The sequence below is a fragment of the Candoia aspera genome, chromosome 5 (assembly GCF_035149785.1).
Source record: "Candoia aspera isolate rCanAsp1 chromosome 5, rCanAsp1.hap2, whole genome shotgun sequence".
NCBI lineage: Eukaryota > Metazoa > Chordata > Lepidosauria > Squamata > Boidae > Candoia > Candoia aspera.
Window position 1 is genome coordinate 93,323,650 of NC_086157.1, and position 27,392 is coordinate 93,351,041.

At 36.4% G+C, this 27,392-nt stretch overlaps 1 protein-coding gene across 1 annotated transcript in view; it reads left to right on the forward strand.

Annotated features, from left to right (window-relative positions):
- UBL3 (ubiquitin like 3) overlaps window positions 1-24,670 on the forward strand; it is a 44,917-nt gene extending 20,247 nt beyond the window's left edge. The window contains exons 2-5 of the mRNA XM_063305723.1: window positions 10,913-11,021; window positions 19,036-19,122; window positions 22,026-22,103; window positions 23,015-24,670. Coding sequence (XP_063161793.1) covers window positions 10,913-11,021; window positions 19,036-19,122; window positions 22,026-22,103; window positions 23,015-23,067 — 327 coding nt within the window. The 3' untranslated portion in view covers window positions 23,068-24,670. The remainder of the gene's footprint in view (window positions 1-10,912; window positions 11,022-19,035; window positions 19,123-22,025; window positions 22,104-23,014) is intronic.
- The last annotated feature ends 2,722 nt before the right edge of the window (window positions 24,671-27,392 follow it).

Below are 27,392 nucleotides of genomic sequence, written 5' to 3' on the forward strand. Positions count from 1 at the left end.
TTGGTGTAGTAGATGAAACAGTCTGGATATGGATGCCCAGGACTGAGGTTCCTGAATGACACTGAGGTTCTCTGGATGGCCTTGTAATTACCTGACTAAATTATATTGTGTTTATTTAAAGCTTTGATATTTGGTAATTAGTAATAAAACAATTATGCATTTGGCAAAACAGATAGACTGATTGGCCCAGTGAGTTAACTCTGTTTAAAGGTCTTTCTTTTGTGGTGCATAGTTTATGAATCATGCATGGAAGGCAAGATAATTACAGTGCTTTATGCATAACTGTGAAAAAGCTTTATCAAAGTTCATTATTACAGGGTCATTCCAGGGAATCAGTAGCACTACCTTTTATCTTCAACTTACATATGGTTGATTTGTGAACATTGTGAATATTCACAAACTTATTGAGAGAGAACTTCTTTGGTTTTTGTTTCATTCATATCTGGGCTACTACTACTGCTAAAGTAGAACCAGCTTTTTACTTCTTATGTGCACAGAAATAAGGCAAACCATACTTTTACTCACAGAGTTTGTTTTTGTGATATAAATATTTGAAAAATTTGACTAATTAACAAGTTACTGCTTGTTACAAATGCTATTCATCTTGCATTGTACACAAATGTTTACATGAATTCAAGCAATACCTAGGGATGGGTCCTTAGAGATTGAAGAAGATTGGATTGATAGGGGTCTGAGGGTTGGGGAGGAGAAACATTATGATGGTGACAAGCAGAGGGAGATATGATGAAAGCAGAAGACAGGATGTTCATGGGGAAAGGGGATTTGGTATCTTCTGCAATTCCCACTATGCTCATTCTAGTACCAGGTCATGAGATTCTCAGTGGCCATGGTTGCCTGGCTGTTGTTTGTTGCCTGTAAGAAGTCCTTTTTCATGCACAAACTCCTGGATGAGAGGCAAACCTGGTGTGTATCACTATGATCTTTGGAATTCCCCTCAAAGTACTGCCCATCTGGGATATGGGTGTGACGGCTTGGTGTTATTGTTGGGCTGCTCTGGAGTTTCGTAGGCTGATAGTTCTGGGAAATGTTAATCTGCCTTCTCTTGGAGTAGGGCATGAAGCAGCTTGGAAGTTTATGTTGTCATGACCACCATGTATCTGGCCAGGTTGTTGAAGGCCCAACCGACACAGGTGGTCAAATATTCTAACTTTTTTTTAGGGGCAGATGAGACATGATCTGAGGGTAAGGGATATTAACATATCTCCTTATAATAGTCAAATCAGTTTCTGGGTGCTGTGGTGATATCTGGTGAGACATCCTGCCTCTCCCACCCCCTGCAGGAAGGATAGGTCTATTTGATCTGCCCCAGGAACCTGATAGAACAGTTTGATTTCCAGAGAGTGCTTGAGAGTTTCCTGAGTCCCTGGTGGAAGCTCAGCTGAGATCTTAGTTGCCTCCTGGATCAAAGGGGTGGAAGGGTTGGATAGGACTGCTCATAAACAGCCTCTCTGTAAAATTATCCTGAGGCGGAAGAGGGGTAGTTCTGGTTCTCTGAGGAGTTCTGAGAGATGATAGATATATGAGGCCATATTAGAGCTTATGTTGTATGCAAAGGGCAGGAAAGTGTAATTATCTATCTATTCTGGAGAATGTTGACCAGCTTTTTAAAGGAAATCTGGATCGTTTAGGGAAGGAGGAATCTCCGAAGTGCTTCTGTGAGAAATATTCTAGGTATTAGATAAAATCACTTGGCTCTGTTCTGAATTGAATTCTGGCTGGGCAGGTTCTATGGAATCAGCTGAGGCAAGGTCTTGCCATGCTATATAAGAAGAGTTTGAATCTATGAGTCTTGAGGAAGTAGATGCCCTTGGAGGGTTTAGCACAGCCATCTAACTGCACCTTAATTCATGTCCCTTCTGACTGGTTAAGGTCCTGGGAGATGACTAGAGGCTGGGTTCAAGTGGTAGTAAATTTATCCTTGAATGAGGGTTGTTTCCACCTGCCTTCAAGGAGGTAGTGGTATGTTCCCTCATTAAGAAGCCATCTCTGGACTCATTGGTATTGAATAATTTTTACCTGTCTCTAATTTTCCCATTTGTGATATAGTGCTGGTGAAGGTGGTGGGCTGCAACTCCAGAGGAAGAATATGTAAAGATTATTGATAATACATTACATGGTAGAAGTTCTTGATTTAGCCGTCTATAGCAATTTATAATAACTGAGCAAAATGGCTTTACTTCTGAAACTAATAAGGGAATTCCCAGAGTGATTGGGCAGCTCAACAATTCCTTTTATGAAACATTTGATGTTTAATAAGTCAGGAAACTATATGGATAGACAAGATAGCAAAGTTGTATAAACAGAAAAGAGAAAGCTTTGGATCTGGAAGTGTGCTTCTAGCCCCAGAGTAGAGGATACTGTAATGCCAAGAATGGATCACAAGCTATTGGCAGTGTGGGAGAAACACAGAATGAACTGTGCAGCAAATTATCTTTGCAACAGCCCAAAGGCTACATCTGGTTCCCTAAGTCCTGTGTTTTGTATTCCTTAGAGTCTCCAGAAATTGTTCTGTTCCAATTTGGCAGGTAATTATAAATAAAAGAGGTGAGATTTCCCACTGATCTGCAGTGACAAAAAACAACACAAAAAGTCTGTGCTGGCCATTGGTTTAATACATTTTAAAAAGTAATTAATTTTTTTTTCCAGAGTACCAAGTCCATCCACATGTACAGTTTGATATTATTGTGCCACTTCCTTAAACACTGTCAGCCCTTCCTGGTAAACCAGATAGGAAACACGAGTAGATGAACTAATTCTACTTTATTGTAAGGCTACATTAAAAGAATCTTGAAAGTCTGAAAGTACAAATCTCCCACCCTCCCTATTTATCACTTGAATGTTCAGGGTGGGTGTTTCCTAAGTTTCTTCTTTAGACTGTTACCTTGTTCCCTAGGCAGCATCTCTTCGCTCTGTTCCCCAAGGTCGCCCTCACATTCCATCACACTATGATCCTTGGCTGCCCAACTGTTGTTTTTTTTAAAATACCATAAAGATATGGTAGCACTGGTTGCTGAAAAATTGCCTGTCCCTGGTATATACTGTGCCTTGCAATCTTATTAAATGGCTGAACTCAAGATTAGGTATAGAATATAAGACACAAAAAATTATTCTGCTGACTTTGGCTGGAATTAAACAAATATGCAACAGCATGCTTCTTGGAATTAATAGAACACTCTCTTGATTTTATGGCTGTTTCTTTTTCCATTCAATCGTGTTTGATTCTCAGAGACTGCCTGGACAAGTCCCTGCAGTTTTCTTAGCAAGGTTTTTCGGAAGTGGTTTGCCATTGCCTTCTTCTTATGGCTGATTATTATTTTATGATTTATTTTATTTTATTTTATATAATTATTTTATGATTAGGAACAAGCAATAACCACTTCCTTAATGTCCATGGATAGCACTGTAACCTAAAAATTTAACTGGAGATAAAATGCTTCAGAATTAGGAGATACTTTTTATCAGGACTTTGAATTGGCAGCTCAAGTTTGAACTGAATTATCATGATTATGACTTAGTAGTTAAAAAGGTATCTGCATATATTACAAGTTGCCATGCTTTATATACTTCCATGAGAACAACTATTGATTAAATACAGTAAAGAACTTATAGGTTAAGAACTTAAGTATGCTTGATGCTAGTAACATGCAGCCAACTGCCTGGAACATTCTGCTCCTAGCTTGAGTATTGCTCAGTTTGCTTCCCAGAACAACATAAATAATTAGCTAATATTTTCACTACAGTAAAATACAATTCTGATTTCAACAGGAGAATATTTGTATCTTTTAGTATAATACTGTGTCTATATCTTCTTGGAATATAGGCAGTATTGTTAAGGTTACTTTAATTCAGATAGCACCTGAGATTTTGGGCATACCAAACCTTTCAAAAGAAAATTAGAAATGTGTTGTATTTGCCATGCAAAAGCACATTCTCCATAATTTGGACAGCAGATTGCCTGTATCCTTTTCTCCCCGCTCCCCAATATTGTGCATTTGAACAGGGTTTACATTTAACATTATATCTGGAGCAGAGAATGTTTTCTTAGTCTTCCTAATGAAATAATCTGTGTCTTCTGCTTTATTGTGGTAAAATTCATCTTTTTGACCTTATGAACATTCTTGGCTACTTTTACTACAAAAACTATTACTAAGTTAATGTTATGAGAGGTGGGGTTATGGTTTAAGTCAGTAAAATTAGTATAGGAATGAAATTATTTATAACCTATAAACAGCCAGCTTGATTTTATGAACAGGGAAAATGTAATTTCCCACACAAATGCATTTTCAGTAGTGGCAACCAATCCACCTTTATTTGTGGTTGGCAGCATAGGCTCATTTTTCCCAAAAGTGTTAAATCATAACATGGTGCTGTTATTGTTATTTTTATATCATACATTTATACCTGTTCTTTATTCTGAAGACCTCAAAATGGTTTATTTTTGTTTTATAGTTACAAGAACAATTCCATTTGGTTGGTTGGGCTGAGAGACAGTAACTGGCCTAAAGTCAGTGAGCCCTGTAAATGAGGAGGAACTTAAACCTGGGTCTTCCTCATTCAAGCCCAGCACTTTACTATATCTCAATTTACCTGCCCTCTGTTTGGTGAAGTATTCTCTCCAATTAAACTTGGGCTTTTCTTCAGATTATTTCCATTGATAAAGGGAGCAAACCAGAGAGCTGGGAAGGGATGCCATTTAAAAAGAGGTTATAAGGTAAAAGTCCAGATAATAAAACCACAAAAAGCATGAAATGATGATAAAACTAAAATCCAAATAGCTCTTTCTATTATATGATTTTTTGTGCTATTTAAGTTTACATGATTAAAAAAAATCCTTATAAACAGTAATTGGGATCAATGGCAAGATAGAACTGTGTGGAAAAAAATCTTTGGTTTTCGCTTAATGCATTGTTTGACTCTGTCATTGTAGTTTTTAAGCCCTATTAAATGGTTAGTCAATAACTGTATTTAAACCTAACCCGTGATCATGTCTTTCCTGTGTTTTTCTTAATTTCATTGTTCCTCCATGAATACACTGTACCTTTAACAGTCATTGTCTACTTACAATGGCTCTGCTAGTATATTTTCCTAGGATTTATAGGTTAAGATGAACTGGCTAAAAAAATAAAGATGCAATAAGTTTGTAAAAAGATTTACCCTAATTTTGCAGAATTATTTTTTTTAGAAGGAAATGTGGCAGTAGCAAAAATGATGTTTCAGCTAGAATAATATTTGACCATGATGTCCTTCTGGACCATCTGCAAGATTGGGGATTGGAGCATTGTTTTACAGTGGTTTTGCTCCTTCTTTAGGAAGAGTTTTGCTCGGTCATCATGAGGGAAGAGAGGTCAACTTGGTAGCCACTCCTTTGTGGGGAGATGTAAGATTCAGTCCTCTCCCTCCTGCTTTTTAAACATATATATGAAACTACCGGAAGAGGTAATCTGTCATTTCAAGGTGAGGTGTCATCTGTCTGCAGGTGATACTCAATTGTACATCATAACTCCATGCCCATTTCCCAGCTTGCAACAACTTAATAGAAGAAAATTCTATATGTTTAAAGATACAGAAGTATTTTATGAAAATAAATGACTCATGTAAAAACTGTACAAGTTTTTACTATGACAAGTTCCTAACAATCAGAAGTTTACTTTTGGGTAGGGAGAGGAGTGACTTGATTTTGAAAATGTCAGATTGGCTTTGGATTTTTCCTGATCTAGAAGAATTATTTTATATTTATCTGTTTAGCACCATTTTATTTATTTATTCATTCATTCATTCATTCATTCATTCATTCATTCATTCATTCATTCATTCATTCTCACATTTACAGGGCCACCCATCTCACATAAGGCAACTTTGTATATGGCTTTCAATCTAATGACACTCCTAATTGCCTGAAGTATTATATTAGATACTTTCTTACCTGGTAGGAAAAACTAGGACACCGTCATTTTTTAGATTTATAGGCTTATATATTCAAACAAACATACTGTGCTTTTAATGACAATTTATAACCTTTAAGTTATCCACTTAAAGAAAACCTGTGAAATGCCATATAGCTATAAGGATAAGGGAAGTTATTAAATAATTTGGATATAAAAATCCATAAATATTTGTAGCTATACATTTACAGCTTTAGCTTTTTTAGTGTTGGAATATGGGGTATTCACTTCAAATGCATTACAAGATTGTATTTTGGGAAAGGCTGTAGCTCGGTAATAGAAGACATGATTTATATTTTTAAGTTCAGTACCTAGTGCCAAATCAGTTTTAGAAGAAATACAACCAGAATGTTCCCTAGAGGCGAAGATAACTAGGCTTGGACTCTCATACTTCGGGCATATCGTCAGGAAAGACCGTTCGCTTGAAAAGGACATCACATTTGGCAAAGTCAAGCGCCAGCGGAAAAGAGGAAGACCTTCAGTGCGATGGATTGATACAATTACTGCAACAATGGATGCAAACACTGGAACAGTCAGGCATATGGCACAAGACCGAACAGCATTTCGTTCTGTTATACATAGGGTCGCCATGAGTCGTAAATGACTTGACAGCAACTAACAACAACAACCACAACTTAGTGCCTGTAAGAACAAGTACCAGATTGATAGAAGGTTTTCTCAGTATCTTTCAGGAAATAGTTGGAGTTAACCATACTGGGTTAAGTGTTCCAGAACCAAGTGATTTAAAAGTCTTCTCCCTCCTGCTTTTATTCATATCAACTTGCCTGTACTTAAGAATGAAGGATGTTTTCATTGTTCTTTTTTGAGGCCTGTTAAATTGATTAACAAAAGAGAGAAGACTTCTTCTACAATAGCCTTCTGTCAAATCTTTTGTCAAGGGTCTGTCAAGTTCCCTTGTTTTCAAAAATACTTAAATGTCTGCGTGTTCTTTAAGCTGTTTGCCTGAAACAAGGTGTGTGCTTGAGTTTTAGCTATATCAGTTGATGTTTATGGGTTTTATTAAAGTTTTATTTTATTATTATGGTACTATGTAACCTGCCTTGGGAGGAGTTTTGCCTTTAAATGCTATCTAAATATATTTTAAATAAACAAATACATAAATATGCTGATGGTCGTTTGACTGAAATAATTAGGAAAAAATTATGCCAATTAGTCTGAATATGTCTCTTCTGGAATTGTTAGTTTTTAACTGTTCTATCATTCTACTTGTTAACGCCATCCAAGATATTAATATATTTTACAATTAAGAACAAATGTCTTTTGAACCCATTTGTTGACAATAGTACTATTGCTCTTCCTTGTATCTTCTGTGGGGTAGGGATTCTTCCCTCCCACATCCTGTCTTATTCCTCTCAAGGGTTATTTCTGGGAAGGCTCTTTTGTTCTGCCTTGTCTTACCCTACCACTGTATCTCAGTGACAAACTAGTTATTCTGTCCTAGCCATTAAGAAGTGTGGGTGCTCTGAATTCCAGAAGAATTGTTTCTCTGGGGAGGTATACAGTAGCTTAATTGGGCATGCGCAGTATTCTGTTATCATCAAAATTTGGATGAAGGTTGGAATTTGTTTATTTATTTATTAAATTTTGCCACCGCCCATCTCCTGCCAAAGGGGGGACTCTGGGCGGTTTACAACCAGGATATAGCAGGCTGTCCTGTTGCTGCATATGTAAACATCAAACCCCTGAAATTATCTCTCTACTTAAAAAGTGATTATAGTGGAAGGTGCAAAAGCAAGAATTGCTTGCAAATCTGTTTGCAGTTGTAAGTCCCAAGGTGGATTGTAGAATGGGTTGTGGTCTCTGAGGAAATCTATTAGCTCTTACATTTACAGAAGGCAATTCAAAAGTTTAAGGAATTCCTGAGTCTGAAAACACTTGTAATCTAGTGCTTGAAATTCATTTTAAGAATGTAGCGAGTCAATCATGAGAATGTTCAGAAAAAATATAGATATCAATATAAAGATTATGTTGCAAGAACGTGACCATGAATATGTGACATGTAAAAATAAATATAGTTCAAATAAAGAAGTATATATAAATATGATAGGTTTATATTTATGTTTTACCAAGAAATGTCACTACATGTTGTATAGAAATAAAAGGAGAGAGAATTCATTGGCAATTTTATTTCGGTTTTGAAAACTGTTCAGAACTACAGTGTGATATTGTTGACATGTTTAAATCAATATTACCACTATGCAGAACCAGTTGTTCCCAACAAAGGAATGACTGCTCTATCTATATCACATGTTAGACATGTAGTATAAAGCCAGAAATAATCTAATGTAATGTCTCAACTTTACTTTTTTTGCTTTTTTTTTAAAGTCATGCAACCTAAGAAAACGCTGCATAGCACCATCTTGTGTGCCAGTTGTGATCTTTCATATATGATGTCAGCAGCTTTCCCAAAACTATTAAAAAGTTACCTGAATAAAAAAAATGAATTAAGATTAATTTGGCGACATTTGTTCTTGATAAATGATGCTGATTTCTGGTAATTACCACAGTATTTTTAAGGTACTTAAAGAACAATCTCTTTATGATCTGCTCTAGAATCTTCCCAGGTATTGATTTCAGAATGACTGGCCTATAGTTCACTGGAACTTCCTTTTTATCATTTTGGAAGATTGGGCTGATTTGCTCTGCTCCAGTCATTTGGCACTTCACTAGTTTTCCAGGATTCCACAAAGATAAAGGTCTGACTATACTATTGACTTGTTCTTTCAGTACCCTAGGATGCACTTATCTGGTCGGGGAAATTTAATTCAAAGTAAAGAGGTATTCCCTGATCATTTTTCTCAAGCTTCAACCTTGCCCCTTCATCCTGCTATTCCTAATTTCCCAGTGAGATACAAAACTTTTTTTTGTTAGAGAAAACTGAATAGGGGTTGAGTACCTTTGTGTTTCCTTTGTTATCTGTTAGCATGTTGCTATCTTTATTGAGCAGCTGGTATACTACTTTTCTTTCCCTTTTATTTTGAATCTTAAAGGGGATTTTATTATTCTTAGCACTCTTCACTAACTTCAGCTCATTCTAAGATTTTGTTTTCCTAATATTATCTCTACAGTTGTGAGCTACCTGTTTCTACACTTCTTTTGTGACCTGGCCCTGTTTCCATTTCCTCTATGTATCCTTTTTGGTTCTGGATAGCCAAATCAGCTGCTTCTGCTGTCCTCCATTTTTTTCTTCTCATTGAAATATTTTGCAATTGTACTTTTGGTAGCTTTGATAGCTCATTTTTTAGGAATTCTCACTCATCTTGAGCTCATTTTCTCATAGGTTTTTTCTGTCATGGGACCTCACTTAGTATTGCTCTGAGTTTATTAAAATCCACATTTTAGTCTAAAATATAAAACTTGACTATCCTCAACTTTAGTTTATCTTCAGATCAAGAACTCCATCATTACAGAGTTACTTTCCCTAATGTTCCTTCCACTTCCTCAACTAAGTGTTCTTTATTGATAATACTAATCAATAAAGAACACTTAGTTGAGGAAGTGGAAGGAACAAGCATACAATAACTGATCATCTGGTGCCTGTGAAGGAGAAAACTGTGAGCAAGAGAAGTCTGGAATTTCCTGGAAAGACTGTGCTTCACAGTGTTTGTCCTCCACTAGATGTCAGGGTAATTAAAGTTTTCCATCACTGCAACTTCATGCATCTTTGAAAGATGTGCAGCTTGCTTTTGGAAGAACTCATCCACTTCTTCTATTTGGTTATGAAAGCAATAGTAGGCACCAACAACAGTACTGGCCTTCTTGTTCCTCTTATTTTAATCTGAATGCTGTGTACAGTGTTGTCAAACTCATTCATTCGGATTTCTGAGCAAGAATGGGTATTTTTAACATACAGTATAACTTTTCCCTTTCTTTTGTTTTTGTTACTTTTGAACAAATGTATCCTTCAGTTACTTTATTGTTATGGGAGTTATTCCACCAACTTTCTGTTATACTTATTAAATCATAATTGGCCTTTTGTAGTAAAGATCTTTTTTTTTATTTATTTCCCATGCTTCAACCATTAGTATACAGACAAAAGGCTATGTACTCTGCGAGCCAATTTTCATTTTTTTCCTGATATTTCTTGAGTGGTTTCATTATTTTTCACCCACGTTTCCAACTTTTACAGAGCACAACTCTATTTTCTTTTCCACCGCCTATAGAATTTGATTTACACTGTGCTAATCAGGATCAAAGCATCGTGATCCTGATTAGCAGTGTAAATGATACATTTTTATCAGTCCTTGGGAGGTATAACCTCATGCCAGCAGTCCTTTCATATGTATCTTATTCTATATCACTAACCATGGGAATAAGTTGGATTTTCTTTGGCTGTATATGTCAGTGTGGTGTGATAATTTTCAGTCGAACACATATTTGTATTTGAGCATAGAGGGCACATTTGACATGTTAAATAACTAATCATTTAAGCCAAAATGTTTAAAAATAATTTAATGTTAGTGAATAATGTTACATAATGAGTTTTTGGTACTGCAGAATCATATTTGATGTTACTTTGATGTTATCTGTTCTGTGTCCTTCTAAAATCAGTTAAGTCCCAGTATTTTAGACTGTTACACTTCTGCTGATTTTGTTTTCTAAAAGGAATAGTTAATACTTCCTAATCATCCCGGATGGTTTTTGTTACAGTTGTGTCTTTCTTTCAGCCACTATCTAAACTTATTATTGAGTTATGTATCAGAAACACAAGAAAAAGAAAAAAAAGTAGGGCTATCACCTTTTCATTTAGTACCTTTAATTCTGTTACATTATTGCAAACACTGTCTTTTCTACAGTTCTTTCTGAATACAGTGCATGTATTCTCATGTAATTCTTTCAGTCTTTAATGAATGTTTTAGCCACTTTTAACAAAAAATTACCTCTATAATTTAGGACAGATCTTCCTGATATTTTACTTTCTCTTGCAGATAAATTTGCGCCTCATTTTGGTAAGTGGAAAAACGAAAGAGTTCTTGTTCTCACCAAATGATTCAGCAGCAGACATTGCAAAACATGTATATGACAACTGGCCAATGGGTAAGTGCTAGAATGTTGATGTTTATTATTCGATCAGTATTGCATGGAATGAGGAGAAAGAATATTTTCCTCAAAAATAAAACTTTGAAATGCTAACGTATGCTGTTCATTATCAGTTCTCTATGGGCTTTATCCAGTGTGGTTTTGTTTTCCCCCCGTCTAAAATCAATGAGTGTTGAGTAATACTGGAATGCAAATAGCAGTAGAGCCCCAATTGTACACTAGAACTATATTTTTGAGAAGCGCACATTTTGAATTCTTATTGAGCAGAGAAAATGGCAAGAAGGAAAGTGCTAGTGGAATGCAAAGTGGTTCAAAATCAAAACAACTTATTTTGAACTGTTTCACAATCAAAGCAGGTATTCTTGATTGCTTTAAAAGAGTGTTTTGAATGTGACATGGTTCACATTTATAAGATTTTGCATATTGTTAGTAACTGTACATCTATAAAGCCGTTGCATCTCTTAAGAAATTATATTCTCCACATGCTACTTGGAAGGAGGAAGGAGCAACCAGGCTTCTAAAGACAAGTTGTCTGCTAGGCAATATAGTTCTAGCTGTAGGATTGGTCCTGTGCCCCTGTGTGTGTGTCTTCATGTGCACATTTATCAACAGATAATGTTTAGTTGAAACTTTTAATCCTGAGCCCTTTTGGCATGGATAAGCCTTTGAAATTGATGAAACCTAAGTGCATGTAAGTAACTGCCCATGTGATTGGAATTAGCATTAGCGTTGCTCTCTGCTGCACTTAAGTATAATTAAGGAATATAGTGACACTGCCATTAAATCATATTTAGCAATATATGTCCTACTGGCTTTATAATTAAACATTTACAAAGAGGCGTGGAACCCCCCCCCCCGCCCAAACCATAATGGCAACATTAAAAAAATCTGTAAAGTTAAAATGCCTAAGCTGGTAGAAATAGTAAAAATAAAAATATGACAGTTGCAGCAGCAACAACAAAGAAAGTAATGAAAATGATTATTTTAAAAATTGTGGGTTTTTAAAAAAAACAAAACAGGTTTTAGTCTGGTACCTAAATTTCATCTAATTTGGGGAGTTCTGTTGGCAAAATATCATCCCAGCAAAGGTACTTTGCTTAATTGCTCTTATCTCCCTTATAAAAGATTATCTCTGTTGCTTAATGGTTGAGCAATTCTCAGATTATGCAGTCCCTGATACATCTGGGCACCAAGTCATATAGGACTAGCTAACATAACTTCTGTCCAATCACTTTGAAAACTATTAGCATTGCCTTTTAAAATGGTAAAATTTCAAGCAACTAATTATGGTCAGTTGTTTAACTGGTATATATTGAGCAGTTTCTAACTGTTTTTCAACGACTGCCCATATATAATACGTTGTAGTAGATTTATGTTAATGTTAGCAGTGGGTACCTAATATTATCCAGAAAATGTACAGTTGGTATATTAGCTTCTGTTACTGAAAGGTATTCCTATCACAAATGTCTTTTGGGTATTTGTAATCTAATACCGATGATTCAGATGTGATCTCAGAGGGGGGCACATATGACCCTCCAAGTGTTGTTGGGCTGCAGTTCTTGCCACCCTTCACCAGTCTCCATGCTGACTAACCGCTGGTGGGAGTTGATTAACATCTGATCTGTACAATCTGTGCTTGCTTGTTTGTTTACTGAATTTATACTCTGACCTGTTCTTTTCCGGCATTCATGGCAACATGGCTTACAAGCAAATGTCCTAGAGCTAAAAAGAGATTGGTTGTCTCATCAAGACAACAATCCAAAATATACTTCCAGATCAACTTTGTGGTACTTACCAGAAATAAAAATAAAGGCTATTTAGTGATGCAGCAGAGTAGAACTGGAAAGTGGGAAGGTGATGTGACCGTAGTCTGTACAAATTCCATCTCACTGACTGGAAGCTCCATCTGAGAGTCTGCCGATTTTGAGCATTTCCTGTTGCGTTTGGATGGTCAGAACCTCTCCTTCAATTAATCTGCCAACTAAATATTCTACCACTGGCACACTGTGTACCTAACAGCCGGTCCATAGCACAAGCTGCTGAGGAGTTTGGCAATGTAACAGAGTTGCAGTTTGTCTATTGTCAAATCAACATAAATATTCCAACTGAATAATTAACATAGTTACCATGCTAAACTTGTTTCTCAGGGCTTTTCCCCACTGCAGCCTTAAGCTGCTAGGCTCCCATGTGTAAAGTGGCTGGAAATGAAGCTGGCTAAAGAAATACCTTTCCGGATGCAGTAGAATCTCGGTTAACCGGCACCCACGGGGATTGGCAGATGCCGGATAAATGTAGTTTCTGGTTGCTTGAGGGTTACTATTAAAAATAGGTGTGCCAAGTTTGGACTTACCTTTCTGCTAGAGAGGGATCAACAGATCCCTTTCTGGCAGGGGGGGGGGGTTTGGGCTTGGTGTGGTGCGCCGTGCCGATCCGGTCCCTTTCTAGTGTGGAGGGGTGGATTTGGGCTTACCAGGTGGCTTTCTGCTGGAGGGGGGTTGGTGTGGCGTGGAGCGCCAGGTTTGCACTTGCCTTTCTGCTGGGGGGGGTCGGCGTAGTGTGGCAGGTTTGGCCTTGCCTTTCTGCTGGGGGGGCATCAGATCGGCACGGCGCACCAAGTTTAAACTTATCTTTCCGCTAAAAAAATATTTTATTTAAATTTTTATTTAACATATTATTCCTTTGTTTTTGTGCCGGTTGCTTGAGAGTGCTGGTTCCTTGAGTTCTGGTTAACTGAGATTCTACTGTATCAGCCCTTTCCTCTGCTTTGGCCATGGTGATGGCTTGATGTTTTATCTGGATTTTGTTTACCATGGCCCATGATTGGTGGATTCCCTGCTTTTTTACTCCTCCTGAACTAGTAAAAAAACCACAAAAGAAGAGAAAAACAGTTTTCATTGGTTATGTAGATCAGTTCTGAAGCAAACTCATATTTGCTAATCAAACTATGGTAACCCAATTTGATTTAGAACTGAAACCTGGTTAGTGTTAACCATTGTATAATGGCTGCTATGTCAGTGTCCACCACCAGAGAGCATGAGTTCATACACAATCTTATGATGCATCCATGATATTAAAGCATCAATCTTATTATGCCCTATACTAATCTGTGTTTCTAGTGGGTTTGTTGTTAAAGTAGAATACAAGGATATATTCTTGTGTGTTTGTAATACTAATGTGAGAACATAACATTTCCCCAATATTGAAAGCAAATTTTCATACATTTATTTTTGCACCTAATAGTAGAATAGTAAGCACAGTGTATAGGCAGCCCATTCCATGTCATATAGGACAGTGCAATAGTTACAAGCCACAACTCCACTTCAAATTTGATAAGCACATTTTCCTTTCTACAGCTAACGTGGAAGACACTGTGCATACATTCAGGTACCTCACTTCCTAAAATTTGAGGTTTGATCCTATTTTAATGAAAACGAATGGCTAAGTTCATAAGCATTGTGCATTTTAGCTACAACATACTTACTCTCCTACATTAGTTGATTTCATGCTCTTTTTGTTGTTACTTGTGTGTGTGTGAGCACATATGCCTGTGTATCTATATACTATTAAAACTCTCCTGTTTGTGTGTAACCTTTAACTGGGTGAAACGGTGCATCAGAGGGGAACTGTTTTTGAATCAAGGTACCTCAAATGGGGTAACTTACAGAATGCGTCCACAATCTGGGACCCATGACTCCCGTGGAATAAAAATTTGGCAAATTTTATAAAACATTTTATGACATAAAGATTATCACAAAACGTTTTATGACATAATACAAAATGTGATAAAACATTTCCTGTGATCAGCTCCTGATGTTTGACTATGCTGTTCAGTTCAATATGAATGACACGGGCTATTTTCAAGGCAGATACATCTCTGAATATCTCCCTGAATTTTTAAGAACTTTTCCAGTGAAGGCAGTACATTAGAAGCTCTGCCATTGTTGAAGGCATTTAGGAATCTGGTAAGGAAATATCTCTGAAATGAAGACCCAATGGGTCATGGGTTGTCTAGTATGTTCCTGAAATGTTTTAGTCATGGGAAATGATTGTGGCTTGGGTATATGTTTTTTAGGCTCCTCCAGTAGTCCCTATGCAAATGGTGTGAATGGAAGGCAGATCTATGCAGGAGCTGGGACCCATTTTGGTTTATAATGATTTCTACCTTTGCCTCTTACTTTCTGAGGTTATCTGGAAAATCAGGTTTAGTAACTTCAAGTACTGATGCTATTCCTTTTGAATGTTAGGAGATTATCTAATAAATTACTAGCAGCCATAGTCAAAGAGCTGGTTGTATGTTTCACAAGAACCAGTCAGGTTGGGATGGCAGCCTTAATGGCCGTGAGTGCTGCCAGCTATGGGAGAGAAGTCATTCTGCAGTGGTTCCCCTTTTGCTTCTCTGGGCTCGATCAGAAGGTGATATTGGAAGTCATCTGTTTGACTCTGCAAATTGTCCTGGTGGATCCCACAAGGTTTCTTCTTATTTAATATTTATATGAAACCACTGGGAAGGATCATCTATCATTTTATAGCTACTGTTGTTGTGGGGAAAATAGGAGGAGGAGGAAGGAGTATTAGGTTATATTTGCCGCCTTGAGTTATTTATAAAAATAATAAAGGCAGGATCGATAGATAAATAAATAAATAAATGTCACCAGGAAACTACTTCTCTTTTCCTGCAAGCTTAGTATTAGGCATTGTGAGAGCTAGCATGTAGCTCCAAGCTGTAAGAGACTGTGAATAGGAGAATAAGTGGAAGCTGATTTGGACAAGATTGAGTTCTATCTGATTCTGGGGACCGGACTTCAGGTTAGGCTGTTCTGGATGGGGTCACATTCCTGGTTAAGAAATAATTTCACAATATAGGCATGGTTGTTCTAAAGCAGGGAGGACATCGTTATGCAAATGTGGCAACTTATGTATTTGGCATTAGATGTAAGTATATAATGGGATGCAAATCTATAATGGTAACTTTTGTATGATGATGTCTTCATGGGATGCTGTTTTGGTGCCATCACGGTTTGCTGCAGATGCAAAAGGGGAGCCTTTTTTCAACATAATATGCTAATATATCAGTTGTTCCTCTGCTTAGAGGAGAAAAAACTGGTGTTATGACACATGTACTTGTAAGTGGTAACTTCAAAGATAGATTCCTGCAATGTGGAACGGGGTTGTTCTTGAAGACTGTCCATAGATTTCACTGGTTTAGAATGTGATGGCACAGGTGGGGAGTGGCAGCTTTCAGAGCTATAACATTACCCTTGTGTTGAATAACCATGTTGTTGTTAGATTTTTATCCTACCTTTTTTATATATAACTCAAGGTGGCAAACAAACCTAATACTCCTCCCTCCTCCTATTTTCCTCACAACAACAACCCTGTGAGGTGGGTTAGTCTGAGAGAGAGCGACTGGCCCAAAGTCACCCAGCTGGCTTTCATGCCTAAGAGAAGCCTAGAACTCACAGTCTCCTGGATTCTAGGCCAGCACCTTAACCACTACACCAAGCTGGATCTCATGGGCAGTAGGAATAACTTTGAGGAACAGGAGGACGAACCACAACCAAGGCAGTGGTTTGATAAATAAAACCTGAGTTGGGGGCAGAAATATAATTTGAGAAAGCATCTCATACATGACCCTTCCTAGATCTCACAAAGATAAAGGGGGAGGGGAGGCACATTCAGACTTGCAAGATGCTGTTACTGTAACATTTTAATAAAAGTAGTACCTGTAGTACCTTATAAATTAGCATTCATAATTCTGGTTTCCTAGTCTGGTCTACCTTGAAGGGTTGACATGTACTGGTTCATATTACTTTCTCAGATCAGTTTAAAATGCTCTCTTTAGTATACAAAGTTTTACATGGTTTAGTCCATGTTGCCCTCAGGAGTTACTCCTGTCCTAGGTCTTCTAGAGGGCACCTATGAACATCACATCAGGAATACATCTAATGTAATTAGCAGAGAACCAGTTTTGGTTTTTTGGAGAATTATCTTATGGAGTACTTTTGAACTGCCCCCAGAATGGTCAAATTAGTATGATCTGGAGAATTCTCCTGAGTTATGATGTGCACTTATCTAATAGATCAGTGTTACTAAACCCTGGGAACTTGAAGATGTATGGACTTCAACTCCCAGAATTCTCCAGCCAGTATGGCTGGCTGGGGAATTCTGGGAGTTGAAGTCCACACATCTCCAAGTTCCCACAGTTATGAAATGCTGTAATAGATAGTAGTTGTGTCTTCATGGAATGAACCATTGCTGGAGTTGAGAAAATCTTTTCCTTATTGAAGTTAGAAAGGGGCATGAAATATTTTATTCAGGCATTTTAAAGTTTTAGAGATTTTGCACTTCTGGTCTTTATATGTTTACATATATCATTTTCACTGTTTATATCATTTTCAAATAAATAATACATGTATTTTTATAAAATACAAAAGATTTGATATATCATAACTTAAATCACAGGATAACATTTAAAATAAATCTGACATGCATTTTTTTGTATTGTCCAGTATGCTTTACCACCTCATGTGCTCACCATATTTTCTAACAAAGGTGATGTTTACGTTTATTGTCTTCATTATGGCTTGTATTATGAGTTTGTAAAATTCGGAGTCTTTGGGCAGGTTGTCATTTTCTACCAACAAAAACTTTTGATACTTTTTTTTAATCACTCAAAAGAAAGCAGCAGTGATCAGTCAGAGTACTATAGGCATCTTTACAGTAAATTGAACTGTAATTCTGAAGATGGAATTATGTATTCACTTGATTCTTGGAATGAAAAACAAGGTAATATATTTATAACATTTCATACTGATTGGGCCAGAGCTTAGAATGGGCAGCAGTCAGTGTGCAGAAGAGGAAATTCCATGACTTAAAACATGGTGCTGTGGTGACCTTTCTGGGGTAGGCTTCTTTTCCAGTGGTAGTAATTAACTCTGTTTGAGATTACGTTATTTTAAAAATAGCATGGTCTATTGGTGATATTCCTGTTGAACAGAATAGATTTTAAAAAGAAATCTAAACTGAATTTTATTTTTCTTTCATTTGCACAGCATATGCTGACCTTCGTTACTTTTAACCATGGATAGTTTTTTATGGCTTAATGTGTTATGGGAATTCAGCCTGTTTGGTTAGTTTATGATTCAGCATGTTGTATGAACCCAGGAAATTCAGTAACCACGTTAAGTATGTTGTGGAAACGTAGTCAGAAAGTCTATTGTCCCTTATATTAAGCCCTCCACCACAACTTAATTTCTGCATTGTAGCTGTTGCCAAATCATTTTCTTGTGATTGTTTTTAAAACTGAACTTATTTGGCTTATGGCAATCTTATATTCTTTGGGAGATGAATCTCTTTTCTAATGTTTTTTGAACATATAGGACTTGTGCTTTCTTTCTCTATAGTCGTTCTACTTTTATTCTAGTTTCATTCATTTATTTTCTTTCATGCCCATTCCCATTTCTGCTCTTGACCCAACCAAATGATTCGGCCCTCATCTGAAACCTTTTATCCCCCTTGAGTCCTTCATGAATTATCTCAGTGTTTCATTGAAAACAATAAAATCAAATGTGCTTTTAGAATCATTCCTTTGTGATGTATACATGTGAATAGACTGGTGCTTAACCCACATAGTTGAAACAAACAGATCTTTTTCTAAGCAGATACTATTCTCATTCTTAATCCCCAAATGGCCTACTTTTTCTATATTCTCATCTCATTCTCACCCAAATGTTAATGTCAATTAACAAAATAACATTTTCAATATAAACAGTTATATTTATCTTGAGTATTTGTAGATGGAATTGCTGGAGATTTTCTAGTTCTGGCCCTTTTCATTTGCCTCTTTAAGGCTGAAATTAAAGATGTATCCATCTTCCTTATGACAAGAAAATAAACATACTCAAAAGGATATTTATAAACTGTGTTATTAGCCTTGCTGAAGTTTATAAGAAGCAATATATAATTTCAAAATTAGATAATTAAATTGTTACTTTTGTTGTTGCTTTTTCAGATTGGGAAGAAGAACAAGTGAGCAGTCCAAATATTCTGAGACTTATTTATCAAGGAAGATTTCTACATGGCAATGTCACACTAGGAGGTAATGGAAGAAATTGGCTTATAGAAATATTCTGAATGATCTAAAAATGCAAAAAATGATAGGATTTCATTGGTATGGGAACAATCCAAAGTTAAAATACACTTTTTGGGAAGTTCAGCAAATGGTCTTGTTGAAATTGAAATAGAAAGTATTTTTAATATGAATTGTATTTTAATTGGAGTTACAGCAATGCTATAATTTCAGTTTTTATATTGCATAGGAATGTTAGAAAATATAAACAAAATGAAACTAAGATTAAGGAAATGTCCTGCTTATAATTATGAGTAAGAAAATGTTGAGAGCTGAATCAAAATAAATTTTCTCATATCTAGCATTGCTTTTCAGATACACATTACTAACTAGTTCAGGGTTTCTCAACTGGGGTTCTATGGAACCCTAGGGTTCCACAAGAGGTCACTAGGGGTTCCCTGGGAGATCATGATTTATTTAAAAAATTATTTCAAATTCAGGCAACTTCACATTAAAGAGGTAAGTTTCATTCTTTATTTTTTAGTTTAAGAACACTGTTAATGCATATATGCAGGCCTACACATAAAACAGATAGAATATTTTTGTAACTTGTGGCCTATATTTGAGCCTGAATGTGCAGGGGTTCCCCGAGGCTTGAAAAATATTTCAAGGGTTCCTCCAGGGTCAAAAAGTTGAAAAAGGCTGAGCTAGTTTCACAAGAATGAAATTATCTCACTTAGAATAGAAAAGCTGTTCAGTTGTGCCCCCTTGTGGTATACCTCACTTTTTAACTGAATGATGTTTGTCTAGTACTTGTCATGTTATTCTGAGATAGTTAATAACATCTAAACATGAAGATTTTTTATCTTACTCTTTAGCCAAAAACCCAACTTCCAGAAAATGAACAAAATTGAATGAGAAAAATCCTGCATTTAGGCTTATCCTGTTAGCAACATATAGAAGGAAAAGGGACTGGGACAGAATGACGGCAGGCATTAATTGCTATTTACAGAGTTCTTATGGAAGCAGTTAAAGTTTCCTAGTCTTTCATTAGAGCTGATAAGCTTGCTTCTATTTCTCTACTACTTTCCCTCTACAATCTAGTGTATTATTACTGTGTTCCATGAGAAGGAGTAGCATGATGGAGACTGATTCTCCACAGGGCCTTTTTTTCCTGCTATTATCCCTGAGGAGAAATTTTTTAAAAAAACTATTCATGTGGGTATGCTTTGAATTACAATATTGTCTCAATAGGTATACTCTGCAGAAGTAGTTGGGCTACGTTATGTGATCATTATTTTTTTAAAATAGTATATTTTATAAGGTTTGACAGTATTACCATATTTACAGTATTAAAAAGTTTTGAAAGGTGAAGAAAAATTATTTTTTGGAATGTTGGTAGCAGTGGGATTCCTGATGTAGGCTTTTCCCAGATGATAGGCTTCATTACTTACTTGCTTTCTATAAATAGTTTGCATTCTTTCAGGACATTTTCTGCATTGCACTGAATGCTTTTCCTTGTAGCACTGTTAATGTATTCTTGTCCCAGTATTTAAATCTGGGAATTTTTCCTACCTTTAGTGGCTTCTTTATAAAAGTGCCCCACACAAGGCATTGTGACTCAGGCCTGAGAAGGGGACTAGCAGACCAAGTATCTTTCAAGCAGACCATCAGGGATGTCAATTGAGAAGCTAGAATTGAAAGAGAGCACAGGTACAGCGCACCTGAGAAATGGCCCTTTCCTGTCCGTTCATCTCATAGCAGGAAGTAGAAAATCTTCCTTGGCAATATAATTCAGTCTAGCTACAGGAAGTACAACAGATGCTTGTGTTTTTCGTTTCTTTTCAGCTTTTTAGTTGCTTCTTCCTTCTTTTCTTTCCCAGCCAGTGAAACCAGTAAGGGGGAATCATGAAATCCATGCTTCTCAATTTTTAGAATAACGTTCTGAAAAATAAACCTGGCAGATATTGAAGAAGTTAAGATGGAGCAGAATAAACCTGGTGTATTTACATTAGGGTTGTGCAGGTATTTGGATTCAAAGTGAGAAAAGCTGCTTCCGATCCTGTGTGCACTGAATGTGCCCACACCAGATAAAAAGTACCTTTCCCTATTTGGGTCCATACACCTGCACCCTACTAATTTTTCAGTATGGTAGCAGCAACTGGCCAATCTTACCTCAATTTCAGAAGGTAAGTAGGGTTAGCCATGGTTACTACTTTGAGGGAAACCTCCAGGAAATACCAATGCTATAGGTTAGGCTTGGAAATTGGAAAGTCCCAGGAGAAGGCCATAGCAAGTCACTTGTATACTGCTATCAAGAATACTACTTGGACAGGTCCATGAAATCAGCAGGAATCAAGCCCAACTTGAAGAGAGTCTACACACACACACACAGAGAATCATCACTGGATTATTGAATCCATAACTATTGAAGGCTAAATAAAATAGCTTCCAACAATCAGTTTCCTTCACCTACATTGTATTATAGTTTCTTTCATTCTTAGTCGACACAATAATTTGCATTTGGTAACAATCGGAATTATAGAGCAACCCATATGAAGGATCAATGAGTATCAAGTGATATAAAACAGCCGTTCAATTCCTCAGCAACCTCATTGACATGGAAGTGTTTTATTATCTGTTACTTTAATTGAATCAATTATGGCTACATTGACTTTTAATCTATCCTTTCCACTCAATAGATTTGCAAAAGTTAATACAATATTTTATTCTGGCTTCTACAACTTTTATTCTGTAAGTGGCTTGAGAGAGTCAGTTAAAGAAAAGCTAATATATATATTTTTTCAGAAATATACACTGTAAATACTCTATTAGCAGAGTCAGAAAAGAATTGTAATCCAATTGAAATTGTGGAACAACATTGTGCAAATTTAGAAGAGCATTACAAAACATTTTTTTCTTCTTCTTTGCAGCATTAAAACTGCCTTTTGGCAAAACAACAGTGATGCATTTGGTGGCTAGAGAAACATTGCCAGAGCCAAACTCTCAAGGTAGGCTTAGCAAATTGCAACATATTTTTAAATCTGTAATATTCATAGATGCAAATTAGAAACAAAACAACTTTTTGTTAGTTGTAAATATGTTACATTAATGATCAATTATTGTTTTCTTGGATTCTTTTGAACTGTTGAATTTAAATTCAGAATTGGACATTTAGTTTGCTGGAGATAGATAGACAGACTGATTGATTGATTGATTTATAGGGGTTGTTAGGCCATGGAGACTTGAACAGTATATTAGTTATAAAACTTTTGTTCTGTCCCTGCTATCATTGGTTGGAACTGTATGATGGGAAAGAGGGTGAGGTGAGGTAAGGGTTGCCCATTTAATGCTGCCTATCTGATACACTGTTTTTAAATTGTTTATTATTGGAAAACTAGTGTTCATAAACCTGCATTTTCTTTCTAAGCTTTGAAAGCAGGTTTTCAATTGCAAAAAATCCATACCTTGTATGTGCATTAGGAAGAATGCTCAAACCAACTGTCGCATTAAGAATACTGTCGGATTCTTCATACAGGCTTAACACACACGCACACAAACACAAACACACACACCCATATAATCCCTTAGCCAGTTTTCAGTACATTGGATGGTAGATAATAATCAGAGTGGTCTACCATCTCATCTACTTTTGTAACTCAAGAATGAAAAACAAGACAACAGGGTACTTGTTGCATTTCCCATTGATTCTTTTGGTAGCCTTTATTCCATCCGAACACAGCCAATTCAAAACATTTCAATGAATCTTTTGAGAGAGCAGGAAAGCAATTTTTTCATCCCCTATAAAACCCTATTATTGTGTTATTCAGCCTTATAATAATATTATAAAGCTTTTATAATGCATATACAGAGAACAGTGTTTTGCATTAATTATCTTGAAAACATTTTGTTTATTCTATAGGGCAGAGAAATCGTGAAAAAACTGGAGAGAGCAACTGCTGTGTGATCCTGTAGAAGCGCCACTGTATCTGCTACTTGTGATGTAGAATAGTTTCTGTCTTTCATGCTGCAGGATTAGAGGAGACCAACATTGTTTCAAAAACCCTTTCTGCCTATCTGTGAATCCACTGAACTGAAATATTACATGAACCTGGTCACACTTCTTTTCTAGAACAATGAACACTTTTTTATTTCTACTGTTTATGTTCTTGAACAAGCTTATTAATTCATCATTTCACCAATGAATTTTCTCTCCAAGAAAAAGTTAACTGTACTCTTCAGCAAAAATCATTTTGCTACCATAAAATCATTCTTAATCGGAACTTTAACCAATCAAGAATTCTAGATGCAATTTGCACTAAAACAGTTGACAATATATAGACCTCATCAACAAACATTATTAAGTATTTCCAACACCAAGAAATGAATCAGCACTGAAAAATAAACCATAGTCTTTTTCTTAAATTCAGTCATGGCCAGTTGAAAGCAGGGGGATGGACGGGTGGGGAAGAATAACTACTAAGTAAATTCTACATAAGTCACCCTTGATGGCCAAGTGGCACAAAATACAAACTAAAATTGTCTTCACTCTATATATATGTGCCTGTAATTTTAAAGCACTCTGTAGAGGGCTCTTGCAACTAATTATTTTTTAATTGATGTGCACTCTTCTTTTGTACATTTGTTGAGTGCTTGTTTAGACAGCACAAATAAATGCAGAGAGTGCATTTCCTAGCCTTAATATGGGAGGGGTAATTTCCTGTAGTTCATAGGCTTTTATTATTGTGCATAAATATTAAAGACCTCATTTACTAATCAATTTATGTCTTTGAATATCTACAGTTGTTTTTCAGTCATCCTTATTCATCTGATCTTAGTGTCCAGTGTCATGCTTACTCAACAGTGATTTTAAAGAGATAATTAAAAGAAAAGGAGGATAAAATAGAAAAATTTGCTATATAATGAGTTCATTTGTTTGTTATTTGCATTTGATATTAGTGCTTGCAATTGTATTGGAAATCAACAGCTGTTTTTTAAAAGCATACATAGTTACAAAGGATGCCATTATTTTATTTCATGTAATTTAAAAAAAAAGATATGCTAAAAAAATTTGCACAGCACTAAAGCATGAGGTAGTTTCATCTAAACTGTAAAAATTATATAAAGATTTTATATTTTTTCCACTAGGGAGAAAACTTCCTAGTTGAAAGTACAAATGTGTAGAATATATTTAATTAAAAAACTTATAAAAACATGGCTATAGAACATAAGTATAGATTGGCGTGTAGAATAATACAACAATAAACCATATAAATAGATCTAGGCTTTTAAAGATGCAGATTGACATTGTGTTCTGTATTTGAGTCCATAGCCCTTACAAATGTTCCGTGTTTTGAATGATCTTCATTTAAATGTAATCAGGATATTTTATTCAATGTTACTGCTTTGACAAAATGCTTTATATGCAGTAGGCCTAAAAAGATACTGTTCATAATGATCAAAATTAAATTTGTATAGAGCAGAGTTTTAAACAAATTGTAAATAGCACTAAACATTTTCCTTCTGCAACCTGTACTGATAGATTCTTCTGTAAACTAAATAAAAGAAGAATATTGTAGTGCACCTCGTTGTGATTTGGGGAGCTTGATCTAACTTGCACCAATATTTTAGTTAGTTCCATTGTATCAGAGTTCTCCTAGCGCGCGCTTTCTCTCTCTCTCTATTATTATTATTATTATTATTATTATTATTATTATTATTATTATTATTATTATTAGGTTTGGAATACCAGGAGTGATGTGAGGCTTACACTTTAGTTTGAGTTGATTGTATTTGTTTCATTTTTACCAACCTTTTCTTTGGGAGCTCAAGGTGATGCACAGTCAAGTCTCCTCTCCCATTGGTTTCCGTAACAAGCCACTATGATGTCAAAATGACATCATCTGTCATCACTTCATTGTGCAAATAATGTAATGATGTACTTGTCTTATGACATCTGACACAAGTTGCATGCATCATTTGCATAATGTCATGTCATGATTTGCCCCCTTGTCCCAAGGAATCCTGTGACCTCCTTATTTTATCTTCTTAACAGCAGCAGTTTGCACAACAACAACATCTGCACAAAGTCACCAACTGAGTTTGAGTACTGTAGTAGGAGTTTCAGTCTTTATTTTCTCAGTTGCAATTCAATATCGTAGTAATTACACCTTATTCTCCCTGTGGTTTTGACCAAAGAACAACCATCATTCCTCATTTTCACATATCTGAACATTTTAGAAATTAATTTGACATAGCAAAGAGAGAGCCCAGAGTAGTGAAATACAAATGCATAAATGGATTTGGGGGGGAAAGCTAATTAGAATACCTTTTTGAAATGGAATACTATTTTCAACTATAGCTAACAGCTGTATGAAGCCTAAAATTGCTCCTTTCCCCATTGCTAGAAAAGATAAAATTTGACTTTTTGCTGGAAGCTTGTGTTCCCTCTCCTGAGCAAAGGAGTGCAAAATTGCTCTGTTTTTCTGTGAATGGCAGGAACAGCGAAGCTATTTGGGCTCCTCCTGGCTTTTGCTGCCTTCATCTATCTCCACTGCATACTACATAGCCCTGGCCACCTCCTTGCAATTTACTAACGCTTCCTGGTCACTTCAGCCAGTCTTCAGGAGAGCTGTGTTAGCCACTGGTTGAGAGCTGAACATGAACAATCTAGAGCAGTGTTTCTCAACCTTGGCAGCTTAAAGATGTGTGGACTTCAACTCCCAGAATTTCCCAGTTGACGTCCACATACCTTCAAGCTGCCAAGGTTGAATAACACTGCTCTAGAGTCTGGGACTCCAGACTAGGACGCAGGGATAGGCTTTGGTCTCTTAGCTAAAAGGAACAGCTGACTAGCAGTAAATGCTAGTTTAAAATGAAGAATGCAAGGGGAGCGTCCATGTTTTCGTTGCATCAAGTCTTGGAAGAAAGCGGTAGGAGAGGGGAACAGGTGTCTTGAGGGTGTGGTAACACTAAATCTCTAACCTGAGGTCAATCTAATGCAATTTGAGGCAAAAGATTGCATTTTGTTTCTTGCTATGCCCAGAGCCACACTCTAAGAAGCATAGGGCTAAGTTTAAGAAGAAAGAAAAAAAGGGGTAAAAACAACACAAAAGAAAAACGGGTAAAAACATACATGAAGAGGGATAGAGAAGGATCAGTTCAGCTTCCAGCTGATCTATGAAAGTCTGTGTGTGTTTATGCTCATGCAAACAGCACCACCTCTTCTCTCATGGACCTGGAGACTTAAACCCTTCTGCATGCCAAACATATGCTTTGTAACAAAACTATAGCCGTTAGCTTCTAATGATCCATGAGCGTTGCTAAAACAACACTGACATCTGAGATGCTTGGTAGTGTAATGGTTCAAATTGCTGTTGGCTTAATAAATACCCTAAAACCTCAGAATAATGGGAGCTGGTACTGAGTTCCCAGACAAGCTGGAACCAGACTGAGGGATGGGCATTTACTTGCCAAGCAAAGTGGATCAGTAATAAGTAGGATAGGCTGAATTGCATCACAAACTATAAATGGGGGATGAACCAGCTCTCCCACTTGTAATATTTGGCTGGTTATTAGGGAAAAGGGGTTAGAAAAGCAAGAAGGGAAGCCAACACAAAGCAAAAAGGATAGTTTGCGTATTGTGCTTGCTTAATTTTTCTAAAGCAGAGATGTTAGTGCCCATTATCATTAGCACATGAGAGGCCCATTGAGATCCTTTTAAAATAATTCTGCCATTAGATCTTAGAGTCATTTCTGTGAGATGGGTGCCACATGTCCCTCTTTTTATAGATAAGGAGCTTCTGATAACAGATTATGATGTATTGGCTATTCCCAAAACTTAACTAAGAAGAATCTTAGGTCACATTAACAATTTATCTAGTCCATTGTCATATTTCTTAAGTTACCAGCTACATAGCTAATGTAGAGCCTTTAGTAGGACAAGAGGGTGGCTGTTTCACAGCATGTCGTTTTCAGAGATGTGATAGCTATGAGCACATTATATGGCAATTATGAGAAGGAACAATTGATAATGTTGCACCATAAACTTGTCAAACCCTTTAAAGTCATTCAAATTAGACGTGTCATGAGTAAGAATGGCGAGCAGGGGGCTCCCACCCAGACTGTCAAGCGCATGCGTAGCACTGAGGAACTGTTCAGCCATTCAAAGAGACACAGATCGGGACCGCCTTAACCTTTGGGGTTTATATGGCTGGGTTTTTCCCACGCTTCCTCAGTTTGTTAGGATTCTTGTTAAGTACTAGTAATAAATATTAGAGACCAAGTCATTGTCTCAGTGT